The 14,223-nt window shown below is 53.3% G+C and overlaps 8 protein-coding genes across 8 annotated transcripts; 5 read left to right on the forward strand and 3 right to left on the reverse strand.

The window, feature by feature from the left end:
* Positions 1 to 148: 148 nt before the first annotated feature.
* On the reverse strand, positions 149 to 1,639 carry MIC60 (Mic60p; the record flags this gene model as incomplete). Its single annotated transcript, NM_211007.2, has 1 exon — positions 149 to 1,639. The coding sequence occupies one exon, from the start codon at positions 1,637 to 1,639 to the stop codon at positions 149 to 151; it is 1,491 nt and encodes a 496-aa protein (NP_985653.2).
* Positions 1,640 to 2,277: 638 nt separating this feature from the next.
* Positions 2,278 to 3,468, forward strand: NSR1 (Nsr1p; the record flags this gene model as incomplete). The annotated part of the gene is made up of 1 exon (NM_211008.1): positions 2,278 to 3,468. One exon carries the CDS (start codon positions 2,278 to 2,280, stop codon positions 3,466 to 3,468), a length of 1,191 nt encoding a protein of 396 aa, NP_985654.1.
* Positions 3,469 to 4,493: 1,025 nt separating this feature from the next.
* On the forward strand, positions 4,494 to 6,140 carry RIM8 (Rim8p; the record flags this gene model as incomplete). The annotated part of the gene is made up of 1 exon (NM_211009.1): positions 4,494 to 6,140. One exon carries the CDS (start codon positions 4,494 to 4,496, stop codon positions 6,138 to 6,140), a length of 1,647 nt encoding a protein of 548 aa, NP_985655.1.
* A 205-nt stretch (positions 6,141 to 6,345) lies between these two features.
* Positions 6,346 to 7,059, forward strand: MTR3 (exosome non-catalytic core subunit MTR3; the record flags this gene model as incomplete). Its single annotated transcript, NM_211010.1, has 1 exon — positions 6,346 to 7,059. One exon carries the CDS (start codon positions 6,346 to 6,348, stop codon positions 7,057 to 7,059), a length of 714 nt encoding a protein of 237 aa, NP_985656.1.
* A 129-nt stretch (positions 7,060 to 7,188) lies between these two features.
* On the reverse strand, positions 7,189 to 9,720 carry CHO2 (phosphatidylethanolamine N-methyltransferase; the record flags this gene model as incomplete). Its single annotated transcript, NM_211011.1, has 1 exon — positions 7,189 to 9,720. The coding sequence occupies one exon, from the start codon at positions 9,718 to 9,720 to the stop codon at positions 7,189 to 7,191; it is 2,532 nt and encodes an 843-aa protein (NP_985657.1).
* A 619-nt stretch (positions 9,721 to 10,339) lies between these two features.
* CDC3 (septin CDC3) lies at positions 10,340 to 11,860 on the reverse strand (the record flags this gene model as incomplete). Its single annotated transcript, NM_211012.2, has 1 exon — positions 10,340 to 11,860. One exon carries the CDS (start codon positions 11,858 to 11,860, stop codon positions 10,340 to 10,342), a length of 1,521 nt encoding a protein of 506 aa, NP_985658.2.
* A 467-nt stretch (positions 11,861 to 12,327) lies between these two features.
* On the forward strand, positions 12,328 to 13,083 carry AGOS_AFR112W (SHNi-TPR domain-containing protein; the record flags this gene model as incomplete). Its single annotated transcript, NM_211013.2, has 1 exon — positions 12,328 to 13,083. The coding sequence occupies one exon, from the start codon at positions 12,328 to 12,330 to the stop codon at positions 13,081 to 13,083; it is 756 nt and encodes a 251-aa protein (NP_985659.2).
* Positions 13,084 to 13,119: 36 nt separating this feature from the next.
* Positions 13,120 to 14,082, forward strand: POM33 (nucleoporin POM33; the record flags this gene model as incomplete). The annotated part of the gene is made up of 1 exon (NM_211014.1): positions 13,120 to 14,082. One exon carries the CDS (start codon positions 13,120 to 13,122, stop codon positions 14,080 to 14,082), a length of 963 nt encoding a protein of 320 aa, NP_985660.1.
* Between the last annotated feature and the right edge of the window lie 141 nt (positions 14,083 to 14,223).

Raw genomic sequence — 14,223 nt, forward strand, 5'->3', positions numbered from 1 at the left:
GCGTCTAGCATCTAATCGTTTAAAGTGAGTTAGTTATACTAAGCTTCAAGCAGTTTGAAGTTACAGAATATAGAAGTAGAAGTCTGACCATGGAGGAGTTTAAAAGGGCAATGGTGTGTGGGTATTAACCGTAGTAGACATGCAGATTTTACAAGGTCTTCACCTCCGCTTCAATGACATCAAGCAGCGTTAGTACCTCGAGCCTCCGTCTCGCGAGATCAACCCATGCATCAGCGGACTTCCGCGACCAACCCTTCATGTTAACAGCCTCCTCTAGAGCGCAGTCTAGCTTGTTGAGACGCAAGTTTTCTGCGATGCGTGCAGTAACAGCATCCATGTCTTGGGTTGTCGAAAAGCCCTCTTTCGTGAACAGCAGCATGGAGAAGAGTTTTGCGGTAAGATGGCCCAAGAACCCGGCATTCGGAGGCAGCAGGGACGTAGTCTTGAGCTCAGGCTGGAGCAGCTGCCAGCGGTTGTACAATTGCTCGTTCGAGGCGACAGGCGCTTGAGCCTTGGCCTGGAGTTCGGCCATTGCGACATCTAGCAGAGCAGGGCCTTCGGAACAGCACCGCTTGGGGCGTGGCAGAATGTCTGCCAAGAGAGTGAGCCGCTGGAGGTCGGAGGATAGATCAAGCGGCTCGTCTCCCCCACGAGAAAGTTTGCCTTGTATATCGGAGATGAGCGTCGAAAGCTGCGTGACGCACTCATTTTTGACAGCGCGGAGCTCCAATCTGTCCAGCACAGGCGCGAGCGACTCAACAGCGCTGTTCAGCTCGGAGAGCTTGGCAAGACGGCCATTGCGTTCCTGGTCCAGCTTTTTCTCGATAATCTTGTTGAACTCCTCCACCTGGCGGATAGACAGCTGGGCCACTTCGTTGCGGTGCCTGGCAAGTAGTGCCTGTTCGTGTGCTTTCAGTTCGGTCTCTAGCTGCTCCGCCGTCGCTTTCTGCAACTGACTCTTGAAAACCTCGAAGTTCTGGATGTACTGCTCCGCCAGCGCCAGCTCCCGTTGCTTGTATTCCACCTCCAGTTGCTCCTGAACCGAGCTGATGGCCTTGCCCGTCCGGCTTTCGACCTCAGTCGCAAACTCTTGGTCCAAAGATGCGTTTAAAGCTTGGATGCTGTGCACAATTTCACCGTAAACGCTGCTGAGCGCAGAAGCGGTATCCTCCGGTAGCTCCAGCGCCCGTGCATTAAGTGCAACAACCACATCGTTCACATTATTAACCAATGCCTCCAGCACTGGCGAAGATCCCTGCATTTGCAGCTCTGGCAGCTGAAGCTGCACTAGTGGCCGCACCACCACCGGTGTCGCCTCGGGCGTCGCCGCAGCACGGAAATCCCGGCTTATCTCATCAACCCTTCTCGCATCGATCATACGGCGTCCAGGCCGCCGCAGAGAAGTCCAATCTTCCCACCGCTCTACGAGCTCTTCGCCAAAAGGCACATGCTCGACAAACAGCTCGTTCGCTTTGTCATTGTAAGCGGATAGCGTTAATCCCCCCGCGTAGAACAATGACGTCGCAACAACTGCCTTTGCCAGCAGCCTACGCACTCCGTGAGACTTCTTGCGAGGGACAGGAGGAAGTGTGGAAGCTAATCTTCTACCGGTGAATGCAGCAGCCCTTGACGATAACATAATTGACCTCTAGAAGCGCCCGTAACGGTCCGGTTAGTCGCCTACCTGGGCGTCGCAAGTTTTAACATAGGAGCGGAGGATGAAAAGGTCGGGAGTAAGCCCTGGGTCGCTTTCTACGGTACTACGCGATTGGTCGGGTGTCACGTGATAGTCATCACACGTGATATTTCTGTGGACGAGTAACTAACTATCGACTGCTGTAAGAACCAGGCAAGAATGACAAGATGCCATATTGTATATATTCTTTAACTTGCAAGTTGCATGGCGGTGTCCTATCTTAGACTGCGAAGACGCTCTGCACGACCAGCCTCATTTATGGGACATCTCTGTAGAATGCGCTGGTAGGCACCGATCATCACTCTTTGATATAGACAAACTTGTTGGCGGATAAGTGACCTGCCGACAACTCTGGCGCTCGAGCGTCACCGCCCTCGGTGCGTGCCATTGGCTGAGGATGTCTGACATCATCTGATCACGTGGTTTGTATTCACATTTCTTTTCTCGTGAAAAATTTTCCACCTCATCTCATCGCGAGCTGAGCATATTCGCTGCGGCAGTGGTTGTCCACTATATATCAGGTCTGGCAGAGTCAGCGGTCCATCTGCACTTGAAGACCTTAACAAAGTACTACTGGAACAATGGCTAAGGCTACAAGCGCTAAGAAGGTTTCCAAGAAGGAGATGAAGAAGAAGGAGGAGGCGGCAGCCGCTGCCGCTGCTGCCTCGTCGAGCTCGTCGAGCAGTTCGTCTGAGTCCGAGAGTGGATCGAGCGACGAGTCCAGCGACGAGTCCAGCGACAGCTCTAGCGACAACAGCTCTTCTTCCAACTCTAGCAGCGACTCTAGCTCCAGCGACAGCAGCGACTCTGAGTCCAGCTCTAGCAGCGACTCTGACAGCTCTGACAGCGAGGAGGAGACCAAGAACAGCACATCGTCGTCGTCATCCTCGGATTCCGAGGCTGAGGAGAAGGAGAAGTCTGCTAGCAGCAAATCATCGAGTAGCTCCAGCAGCGAGTCATCCTCCGACAGCGAGTCGTCTGCGTCCGACAACGAGGGCTCCAAGGAAGAGTCCAAGAAGCGCTCTGCGGAGTCTGAGGACGACGCTGTGGCCAAGAAGCAGAAGACGGACGGTCAGCCCGCTACGATCTTTGTCGGCAGACTCTCGTGGTCCGTGGACGACGAGTGGCTGAAGACCGAGTTCGACCACATCGGCGGTGTAGTCGGCGCTCGTGTCATCTACGAGCGCGGTACCGACAAGTCGCGCGGCTACGGCTACGTCGACTTTGAGGACGTCTCTTACGCAGAGAAGGCCGTCAAGGAAATGCACGGTAAGGAGATTGACGGCAGAGCTATCAACTGTGACATGTCCACCTCCAAGCCCGCCTCTGCGCCTCGCGAGGACCGTGCCAAGAAGTACGGCGACACCCCATCGCAGCCTTCTGACACACTTTTCCTCGGCAACTTGTCCTTCAACGCCGACCGCGATGCGCTCTTCGAGCTTTTCAGCAAGCACGGTAATGTCATCAGCGTCCGTATCCCTACCCACCCAGAGTCTAACCAGCCAAAGGGCTTCGGCTACGTCCAGTACGGCTCCGTCGAGGAGGCCCAGGCCGCTCTCGACGCCTTGCAGGGCGAGTACATCGACAACAGACCCGTTAGAATCGACTTCTCGTCTCCTAGACCTCCTCAGCAGGGCGGTGCAACCCGCGGCCGTGGCGGCTTCCGTGGCGGCAGAGGCGGCGGCAGAACCGGATCTGGCGCCAACAATGCCCCTCTTGGCAAGCCGCGCCAGTCTGCTGCATTCAAAGGCACCAAGAAGACGTTCGACTGAGCGCCATGTGCTCAGCGCTGCCCCGCTCGCTAGGCCTCACCGCGCCCAGAGCTGGAGCCCGCAATGCATTTCACTATACACTACCCATGCCAAAAGTCTCGACTATACTTTTGTATTAGCTGTATATTAGTCTGTATCAATTAATATATGAGGGAACCGCACACCGCAGCAAACTGTAAACCTCCCCTCGGCGCCAGAACCGGGGGTCGTTTACGTCCGGCAATCGGCAGTCTCCCGGTTCCACCCACGGTAGTTGCAGCATTCCCGTGCCCTCTCTTGGCCGCATATCGCGCCTGCCAAGCCCAAATGACCGCGGAAAGGGCAGGCTCGCGTCCTTGACCGCCGCCAGCGCCCTTTGTGCGCAGATTCTTAAGATAGGTTTATCTATACACCTTGTCCTATTCGAGACTTCTTCGAGCAGCAAGTAAAACCGGTGCAGTAAGCGCACCAGCATCCGTTGTGCCCCTCGGCCCCTCGCTGTGACTTGGCGGCCGCTTGGCAACCAAGGCTAGGGCTGGGGGCTGTTCACTCGACAGATATGTTCGTAGTTGACATCGAAGGGCTGACGCCGATATAGCTTCCGTGGACGCACACAACACTTCGCAGTAGCTACGTAGCGCCTCTGCCTGGCACCGCGGCCTGCAGCTGCGACGATTACAGGGTTTCTTTTTTTATAGCATTAACGAAGCTCGAGCTACCTCTTGGCTGCTAACTTATACAAACAGGGTGCTTTGAGAAGCTATAAACGTAGCACAGGAACAGGTCTGTAAAGACACAGACGTGCGATCTAGTAAGTGGCCTTCTACAAAATCGAGGATCAGATAAGAGTGCCTCTTTTCATCACGCTTAGTGCGCGGGTCTTGGGATACATCTAGCCCACAGCGCTGTAGCAGCAAGCGTTTGCGCGAGGACTCGCAGCTCAGAGAAACTCTTAAGGCATATTGAGCCGCCAGAAGCAGGTCATCTTAGGAACAGTTTGCTCTGAAATTCGTGCGGGAAGAGGCTTGTGGGCGTGCGGTAGATGGATGCACATGAGGCTATTTTCCAAGTTCAAGCTTCACGGTTCGTCGGCCGCATCTGAGGAAGTGTTTGGTGGAAAGTTCAGTTATACGTCTGCGGTCGCCGACTTTTACATCGAACTAGGGGATGCGCACAAGATCTGGAAGCCCCGGGATGTGGTGACCGGTGAGGTGGTGCTGACGCTGCGCAAGCCGCTGCGTGGGGTGAGCTTGCGGATGTCCCTGGAGGGCAATCTGCGAGTACAGACGGGCAGCGGTGCTACGTCGCGCCTGAAGTTCCAGCGAACGCTGTTCAGCAAAAGCTCGATGATCTACGGCGTCGAGCAGCCAGAAGACGCTGAGCAAGAGGGACACGGGCTGACACGCGGCGATCACCGTTTCCCGTTCCGAATGCGGGTGCCCTCTAAAAACATATACACATCGATTGCCTTCGAGAAGGGGTCCATCTCATATGCTGTGGGGTGCGTGTTAGAGACGCGCAGCGGGGCGCAGAGGCTGTCTTCCTGTTCGCGCCAGATATCTGTTCTAGTCCCTGTGGACGTTAGCCTGCTGCCGAAGCTACGGCCGAAGACTGTGGTCCTACAGTCCCCGCAACTCCTACGCAGCGCGAAAGCGAATTACCCAGAACATGATACAGCGTCTTCTCTCACGAAGCGCACCACTGCCTCGGCTAACTCCAATTCCTCCGTGACAACCGTGTGCTCTTCGAAGACTGTGACTATATCTGTCGATCTGCCGGAATCCGGATACGTTATTGGGGACACCATTAGGATCAAAGTCCATATCCAGCACTACAAAGAGTATAGGAATTCTGCGGGGCTTATTGCAACGCTTGTCCGCATTTGCCGTGTTCACAGCACCGGCACCGATGACCCGATGGAGACTTTCCGCAAGGACATCTGCCAATGTGTTGCGCCTCTCTACGTCGAGCCCGAGACACATACCTGCTCCGTCGGGATGAACCTCAATGTCCCGCTGGATGCGTTTCCAACGCTAGTTGTCCCCAACCAAGGCTTCACCTTCCAATATTACATTGAAGTTCTCGCAAATCTGTCGTCGAAGAACATTGTTTACACAGAGTCCAACCGGGTCATAGGTGGCAGCGGCATGGCCGACATTCCCATGCCTGGCTCCAAGCTGCATCCTGTGAAGAAGATCAGCATGCTCCCTCTCAAGCTGCAAGGCCCTCTGGGCAAGCAGGACACAAACATCGATGAGTCACTGATCTTCTTCCAAGACATGGTGAATGTCGATAAACTCAAACGTCTGCGCAATGTAACAGGCACTTCGATAGAAGTTGTCATTGGAACACATCGGAACAACTCCGTCCAGCAAGCGCGGCAGTCCTGCCCGGGCAGTCCCGTAGGCGGCTCTGACTCCACGATGATGTCAGAGCAATCTGCTGCCGGAACATCTCTACCCTCCTCAGTACTGGACATCTACGACCAACTAGCTAATAGGCTGTCGAGTAGCGTTGGAGATCAGCTTCTCCGTTACGGCATGTCTCCAGATTCTGGCCCCCATTCAGCGAACGATGAGCTGCCGAGGTATACGCCCAACGTCGATTACATGGTAACTGAAGATAAACGTGAACTTGAACAAAGGAAGTTAAAAGAGCTAGAGAGCGAACCATCCGTGGAAGAAGAACAGTGATTCACCCTAAGTTTAGGTAATATATGTAACATAACTATGGCATTTTGTAATAATCGGTCATCACTAATCACGCCCCTCAGCCTACATGCACGCTAAAAAATTTCAATATGCTGAGGTTCGATGACCTGAGAAGGCAGCAGGACGGCGGGCTCAAAGGATCTGGAGGGGTCTATATTAGTACCAATAATTTGTAAGAGCAACTCCAATGAACGGGCAGGATAGGAGAAGAATACTTGGCCCTTCGAATTCGAAGGCGCTCAAATTCGGTGATCTGGTGCCAGCTCAGGACTCGAAGGCTGGCACTGGAGAGGTGTCTGGCGATAGCGAGGCATCAATGTTCATACAAGATGGGATGATAGTGAACGCCAATGGATCCTCGTACCTAGAGGTGAAGGCAGAGACACATAACACGCTTCTGGTGACGACAGCATACGGTCCGCGGCCGATTCGTGGGTCGTTCACATCGAGAGCTGCGATATCCGTGCACTTTAAAGAGGTCACACTCGAACGCTGGGACAGCGGGGAGGTTACTGAAATGTGCAACTTTCTAAACACAGTGTTCAGCGCCGCAATCAACGTGGAGCGGTATCCAAAATCGGGTATCGACATCTTTCTGAATTTGATCCAGCACAGCAATGTACGGGATGACAAGACATTAAATCTGGCGGAGGTCCTGCCAGACTGCATCAGTGGGATCACACTAGCTCTGATGGATGCAGGTATTGAGCTAAAGGATGTGGTAGCTGCGGGGAGGCATGGATGTAATGTAGTCGCCTTTGTGAACAATGCGGAGACGATACTAGGCTTCTGGCAGGAAGACGATTCCGATGTGATGGAGATTGTAGATGAATGTAAGAAAGGCTACTTCAGACAACGGGATGCCATAATTGAGCATGTAGTATCGAAAAATAAAAGCTAGTTAGGGTCTGGTATCGAGCTACTGTAACATATTGGGTCATTTCGATATATTGGTGCCATCATATATATACAAGATTCTTTGGCGTAATACATAAATAAGGTGCAAACGTTCTTCGAAGCAGATGCCATGTTAGCGCAACGAATCCAGAATTTTCTTCATTTCGTAAATTCGCTCTGTTATTTCTCTGATTTCGTAGTTTACTCTCTTCATGTAGTCGCTGGAGATGTCTGCCCCTGTGGAGTTTCTAAATAGCTTCTGCAATGTCCGCTCCGACAGATACTTGTTTTTTGAGTGCTCGAAGCGGCCGTTTTCGTTTAGGCAGTGGCATTTTTCCAATAACTTGACCGTGGACTGGTACAGCGCTTCCGGTGTGTCCAAGTCCAACTGAGGAACAGTAATTTTGAATGGGGGCGAAATCATTAGCACTTTGTGGCCACTAGTACTGTGGTATCTGAACTCATAAACACCCTTTTCAAAATACAGTAAATTATGGTCAAATACAACTCTGCCTTGAACACATGTGTCCCCTTTTGTGAACTCCTTAACAGCGCCAATTGCCTTTACACTCTTTGGATAACCCATAGTATTTGTTGCACACCAGTGATCCCGAGATGAAACCAAGGTTCTGTATCTATCTTCTCCGGTCTCCAAAACCCTGTAAAGCCCAATCCAGTCTTCATCGTGGTAAAGCTCCCTAGGCAACTTCCAGGAAATCTCGATGGAATCTCCGATGGTGAAGGAAAAATCGCCGTCCGAGTTATTCTCGGAGTCACGGTTGATTTCAAACTCTGAATCTGGAGACAGTTTTCTGGTAGTCGCCTGCAAGGCGGCGGCAATAACGTCTTCCAGCTGATCCCTGCCCTCAGTGCTGACGTTAAGCATATCTATCAATGATCCGGAAAACTTATCGAGCCAATCGGAAAAATGCTTGATGGGTGTAAAACCTAGCAAGGTCTTACCTACGCCACTTTGTCTAGCTAGCATCTCATTACCATAAACCTTGGCGACATGGGGAGATTCGACGAATGTTACCATTATATGATTGCTTAAAGTCCAAATCGTCGCCAATATGATATTCTCAACGCTGAAATCTGTGATTAACACAGTTCCCCATGCCCCAGCAACACCCAGAACACATTCTGGATTCTTTAGGTAACGGTATATCCCATGCGACGCAAGCTTTGGTCGTTGTATATAATTTGTTAGGAAAAAGTCACCATAAAACCATCCAAACTCCGTAAGTGCGTTTAGTATCTCACCGTCAGCCCAGATATGTAAGGCAACCAGAATGAAACCGAAAATAACATTTGTGTAGTCATGCTGTGATAAGGCCTGAAATTGGATCCATGTCTGTAGTGCCAATGTCACATAAGAAAGCATTAGGTTAAAGTTGTAAATAAACTGCCACATTTGATAACTGTACAGCTGTGTATAGCCGTTACGCAGAAAGAGTTTCGTAAACCATTTATCCGTAGATTGCCGACGCAAAATAAAGAAGTTTACCATCGAGGTAACGAGTTTGACGAACAGTGTGATAGCAAATACCGTTTCCTTTTTTGGGTTAAGCAATATAGCTGATATGGAGGCGGCCGCTGTTCCAACAGTGAAATAGTCAGTTGGTCTTAGAGGATCAAAATTCTTGAACCAGAAGTATGTCATCATCAGCGGTCTGGTGTAGTTTCTATTATTTTTTATTATTTGGTCGTCCACTCTTTCAATACTGCTAGGTTGGTCGGGTCCATAAATGCGTTCAATGTGCGGAGTTTCCACGTACTTCAAGAAAAGGAACTGTAGAAAGTGGCCAAGAATCGAAACGAGAAGAACGCGGTAGTCTCCCGTGATTAAGCTAACGCCATAGTAACCCATGTAGCCAATGGAATACATAGGATGAGGGGAGATGTTGAAAACACCATCAAATATCAGGTTAGAGTCCTTCAGAAGGAAGAAAAAGTCCCCCCAGTACCACGCGTAATCTTTAACCACTCTATGCGCGTCCATTTTAACCCATACGTTCAATAATAGCATCAGCGTACCTACATAAACCCGGCAGCTCGTCCAATTGAGATGCTGTAGCAAACTCCATGTAACCTGGCTCTTCGAAAACGAAAGCAGTACATATAGCACATAGGTGGTGAAGTCCTGCATCAAAACTAGGTCCACAAACTGTCTGAATAACAACCACACATTAAACTCCGTGGGGTACTGCGCCATGTCGTATTCCCTTGGCATCTTGGAAGCTATTTCGAACTGGCAGAACGATGCCAGCCACGACTTCGAAGCGGCTCCACTGGCAAACAGCCCGTTCCTCTTGGCGAATTCGGTCAGAAATTCGTAGTGCGACTGGTAGTGCAATATCAGGCCAATACCGAGGTTATAGGTCAACCGCCATGCGAGGTACTGCGCCAGATACATGCGCATTGCCCACTCGCCACCCATAACGCGCCAACTCCAATAGCAGAAAGCACAGTTGGCTACAAGAGAGAGAGTTATGCAAAGCTCTAGAAATGACTTGCGGAGCCGAGGGTCAAAAAGCGACCTCAGCATATCATGAGTCTTTGGTACTCGGAACTCCTCACCTGAGCTTCTGCACACCGCCAAAGTGCCGGCAACGCTATCTTGCGCCGCCGGCGCGACCGCTTTACCACTCTTCGTTTCAGTCATATAGTTCAACAAACCAAACCGATAGACGGGTGCACCCAGTATACGCTCCTGATCAGTATATAGCCGATGACAGTGTTGATTTTTCAACGCTTTTATGAGCTTGGCACACGCTGCTAAAGTAGAAGGTTAAATACACCAGTATAGCTGCAGCCACGCCCCAACAAATAGAATTATAAACGCCGCTTGCATGCGAGAGTATCTAGTGGTTGAATCGTCAATAAAACTATGGCTTTCCTTCAAGTGTGGCGATGCAGTAGGTTGTGCATATGAAAATTTCTCCCTTTTTAGAGGATTTTGTCAGCAGAGTTGGGTCCGAACTGAAAAACCCTATTGACGCAGGGGGAAGTGCGATCCAGTGAGTAAGTACTCCAGATACAGCGCGCGGGAGAATATGTATGTGAATTATACAGATCAGATGTATTTATAGCAGTGTAGGCTAATCAGAAACGTAGACTTCTGCTGGCGGATACCAATAGCAAGAGAAGGCCCTTTTAGTGAATCAGTCGTTTTAGATGGTTTTAGATGGAAGGGGTAACAGGGGAGGGAAATAAAATGCATGCATAGAAGTAAAGTGACAATAATCAAGACAAATAGACTGTTTTTTTCGATTGCGGGTAGCTCAGCGCAAGAAACCTTTCTTCTTTGGCTGTGCTGGAGACTGAGAACTCTGGTTCGCCAAAGACATCTCCAACTGGTGCTTTTTCTCCTCCAAAGCTTTGAGTTGCTTCATCAATTTTTCCTTCATTTCTTTGTGGCGAGCGAAAAGTTCCGCCTCGGACTTTTGTAACTTCTTTTCCTTCTCTGAGACCTTCTGCTGGAAAACAGCCTTCATCTCGGCTTCCAACTTCGCCAACTTGGCCTCGTGGAGATGCTTTTCCTCCTGCTGGCGCAATTCCGGATCGAACTCCTTGAAAACGGAATTGTCCTGCTTAATGCCCATGCGGATCAACTTTTCAGAGCGATACTTCTCATATAGCTCGTTGTTTGTTCTTTCGCGAAGCTCTTCCAAGTATTGCCGAATCAAGAGATCACGCAAGTAGACAAAGTCGGAGTGTTTTTCGTTGTCGACTTCAATGATACCCCATGGGTAGGACCTACCGCGGACTGTCCTCCCGTCTGAGGTGGCCACCTCGTGGGTCGAGCCGACAACGGCGAAGGGCACCTTGGAGAACAACTGGCGAGTGGCGCGCTGCGTCTCCTCGTCGTCGAGCAAGTATTGTGGCGGCTGGAATAGGTGCACCTTGGCATCATCCAACTGTTTCTTGATGGTCCACTTGAAGTGCTCGATCTCCTCATCCGTCAAGATATCGGACTTAGCGATCACAGGGATCAAGTTGCACTTGTCATGCACCTGCCTGCAGAATTCCAAGTCAAGTGGCTTCAAACAGTGCCCAGTGGGCTCGATGAAGTACAAGCACGCGTGGATGCGGTTGTCGTCAATCGTCGTGCGATTGATCTTGTTCTCCGCATCCAGATACTGGTCGAAGCGCGAGTTCATCTCGTCTACAATCGGCTTCCACGAGTCGGTGTTATCTATCGCGTCCCCGAAGCCCGGCGTGTCCACCACCGTCAACTTCAACACCACGCCGTTCTCCTCGATCTCCGTCGTGACGGTCTCAATCTTCACCTTGTTCTCGCCGTCCTTGGCCCGCGACTCGTCGCCGTCCTCACCGTCCTCAAGCTTCAACGCGTTGAACTGCTCCGGCGTGTCGTCCTTCGCCGTGTATAGCTCCTTGTTGAACAACGTGTTGATCAAGGTCGACTTCCCCAACCCCTTGGCGCCCACGCAGAGCAAATTGAGGTTGAACCCGCGCCGGATCGACTTGCGATGCCACTGCTTGGGAAGGTTTGCGAACCCCACGTACCCCGAGATCTTGCGGTGGATGATCCGCAGGTCTGGCTGGTCTGGCAGCACCTGGCCCGCCGCGAGCTCGCCACCCAGTGCCGTCGCCACATTCTCCTTGTCGTCCGGAAGGTCCAACCCCATCTCCTCCTCCTTCACGTTCATGTCCGAGCTTGTGTCCTTCGCGCTCGCCGTCCCGTTGCTCATTAGTGCGCCCCCCGTGCTGGTTGTCACGCCTCCCGCCGTCGTGGCACTGTTGGTGTTTGCCGAATCCTCCTGCGAGCCTGTAGGTAACATGCTTGTTCTGATTTGGTAGTCCTGTACGTGTGTAGGTCCTGTATAACGCTCCTGAAACCCTACTGAGTCCACTACTTGAGTTCAGGGAGGTTGCTAGTCTACTGTGTGTTGTTGTTCGTAGTGAACTTGTTGTGGTGGTCCGCTGTTTTTTTCCCCGCCCCCCGGCCACTTTTGTATCTTTGTACAACATAACCGGTGAGCCTTTTTTGTGCTAACCGACGGCGCTGGCGGCGTTGGCGCGCTGACGGCGGTGGAGGCGAGGAGCTTTGTGCTCCAGTACGGGGCGGCGCAGCTGCGGTGGTGGCGGGGCGCTGCTAAGACCACGCCTGCATGTTTATGTACGTTTCCGTTGGCGCGGAGCGCGCACGGCGCGCGTTTTGCCTGATTGGGAAATATAAATCTGATCTCGTAGCACGAGGGCGCACAAGAGCGGCGTGCGTGGCGGCGCTCGCCGCCACGCACGCAGCATGGCAGACGACGGCGAGATACAGGGGCTACTGGCGCAGGCGGCGAAGGCGTACGCGAGCGAGAACTTCGAGGCGGCGGCCGAGCTGTATGCCGCGGTGAACGAGGCAGCGGAGGCGGCGGGGCACGTGGAGCCCGACTTCCTCTTCCTGTACGGGCGCGCTCTGTGGCGGGCGGCGGCGGCAGCCGGCGACGTGCTGGGCGGCGCGGAGGACGAGGAGCAGTCGGACCTGGAGGCGGCGTGGGAGGTGTTGGAGCTGGCGCGCACGCTGTACGAGGAGGCCCTGAGCGCGTCGGGGGACGCGGTGGTGCAGCAGAAGCTGGCGGAGACGTACGACGTGCTCGGGGAGGTGTCACTGGAAGCGGAGAACTTCGGGCAGGCAGCAGAGGATCTGCGGTCGTGCCTGGCGCTGCGCGAGCGGAGCGGGGCGGCGGAGCGGCTGCTTGTGGAGGCGCACTACAAGCTGGCGCTCGCGCTGGAGTACGTGCCGGGCGGGGCGGCGGAGTGCTGCGCGCAGCTGCAGCGGTGCGTGGATATGCTCGGCGCGCGCGTGGCGGCGGGCACGGGCGCGCCGGACGACGGCGAGCTGCTGGCGGAGCTGCAGCAGAAACTGGCGGACGTGGCAGCGCAGCCGCCGGCAGCGGAGGTGGCGCCGGACGCGCTGGCCGGCTTGCGCGAGCAGCTGGCGAGCGCGGCGGTCAACGACCTGACCTCGCGCGTGCGGCGCCGCGGTGGCGCGCCGGACGGTGGTCAATAGCGTATATAGTGTGCGGGTAACTGTGGTCACGTGCGGATGCTCCGCGAACGGCTGGCGGCTTCGCGCAGGATTTTTAGACAAACCCCTGTTGTTTACTTCTCCCACCCTACACAGGGTGCGAACCAATACCATATGACCTCGGAAGCAAGACGCAACAGGAGTGGTGCCAGCCACACGAGCGCTGGCGAAGTGGGCGGGCCATTGCAGCGGTTTGCCGGCCTAGTAAAGACGCTGCAGTTTGCATGGTTTGCGGGGCACGTCGTGGTCCTGCTCACGGCCTCCATGTATCTGCTGGGCGTGCGGGGCTCGTCGGACTTCCACCAGGTGGTCTACTCGTTGCTGTACCTCGGCGTACTGGAGTCCTTTGGGATCATAGTATACCAGCAGCACTTCAACCTTGCGGGTAAGCAGGGGCGGGGCCGCAGCCTCCAGGAGTTCGTACATGACGAGAACTTTCTCTACTGCATGCTGGCGGCTATGTGGCTGCTGACGCCGCGCTTTGCTGCGACAGTGCCGCCGTTCGCGATCTTCAGCTCTTTCCACGCATTAACCTACCTCAAGGGGGTGTTGCTGCCGGTGGTTTTCCGCGCCGAGGAGAACAACAGCTACATGCGGCTCATCTCGGGCTTTTTGCGCGACAACCATGACAAGTCGCTCAGCTGGTCGTGCAACAGCGAGCTCGCATGTTTCTTGGTGGTATTCCTGCGCGCCCTTGCTTGTCGCCGCCGCTCGTGGATTGTGCTGGCTCTCTACTCGCTTTTCATCAAGGCGCGCTACGAAAAATCGGCCAACATGCGTGCGGTGGTACGGAAGTGGGAGGTGCGTGCGGACGGCGTAGTTTCGCATCCACGCATTCCCGCTCAGTTGAAACGGGCCTACGCCAAGTCCAAGATGCAGATCAACCGCCTCGGTTCATTCTCTGTTTTCGCTCCTTTCCAGAAACCGTCGGTGGCCGCTGGAAAGAAGCCTATGGGCTCTCCCGCCTCGAAGCACGAGTGAGGCTCATGCGGTCTTTTTTGAATCGGCCTCCCCCTTTCTGTCGGAGCCTCTATTCTAAGATCTTCGAGACCCGTTTGATCAGTTTTCAACGGCCACATACGTTATGGTAGAATTTTCCAGAACAAAAAAAAACCGAACAGG

The sequence above is a fragment of the Eremothecium gossypii genome, chromosome VI, assembly GCF_000091025.4.
Source record: "Eremothecium gossypii ATCC 10895 chromosome VI, complete sequence".
In the NCBI taxonomy this organism is placed as follows: Eukaryota; Fungi; Ascomycota; class Saccharomycetes; order Saccharomycetales; family Saccharomycetaceae; genus Eremothecium; species Eremothecium gossypii.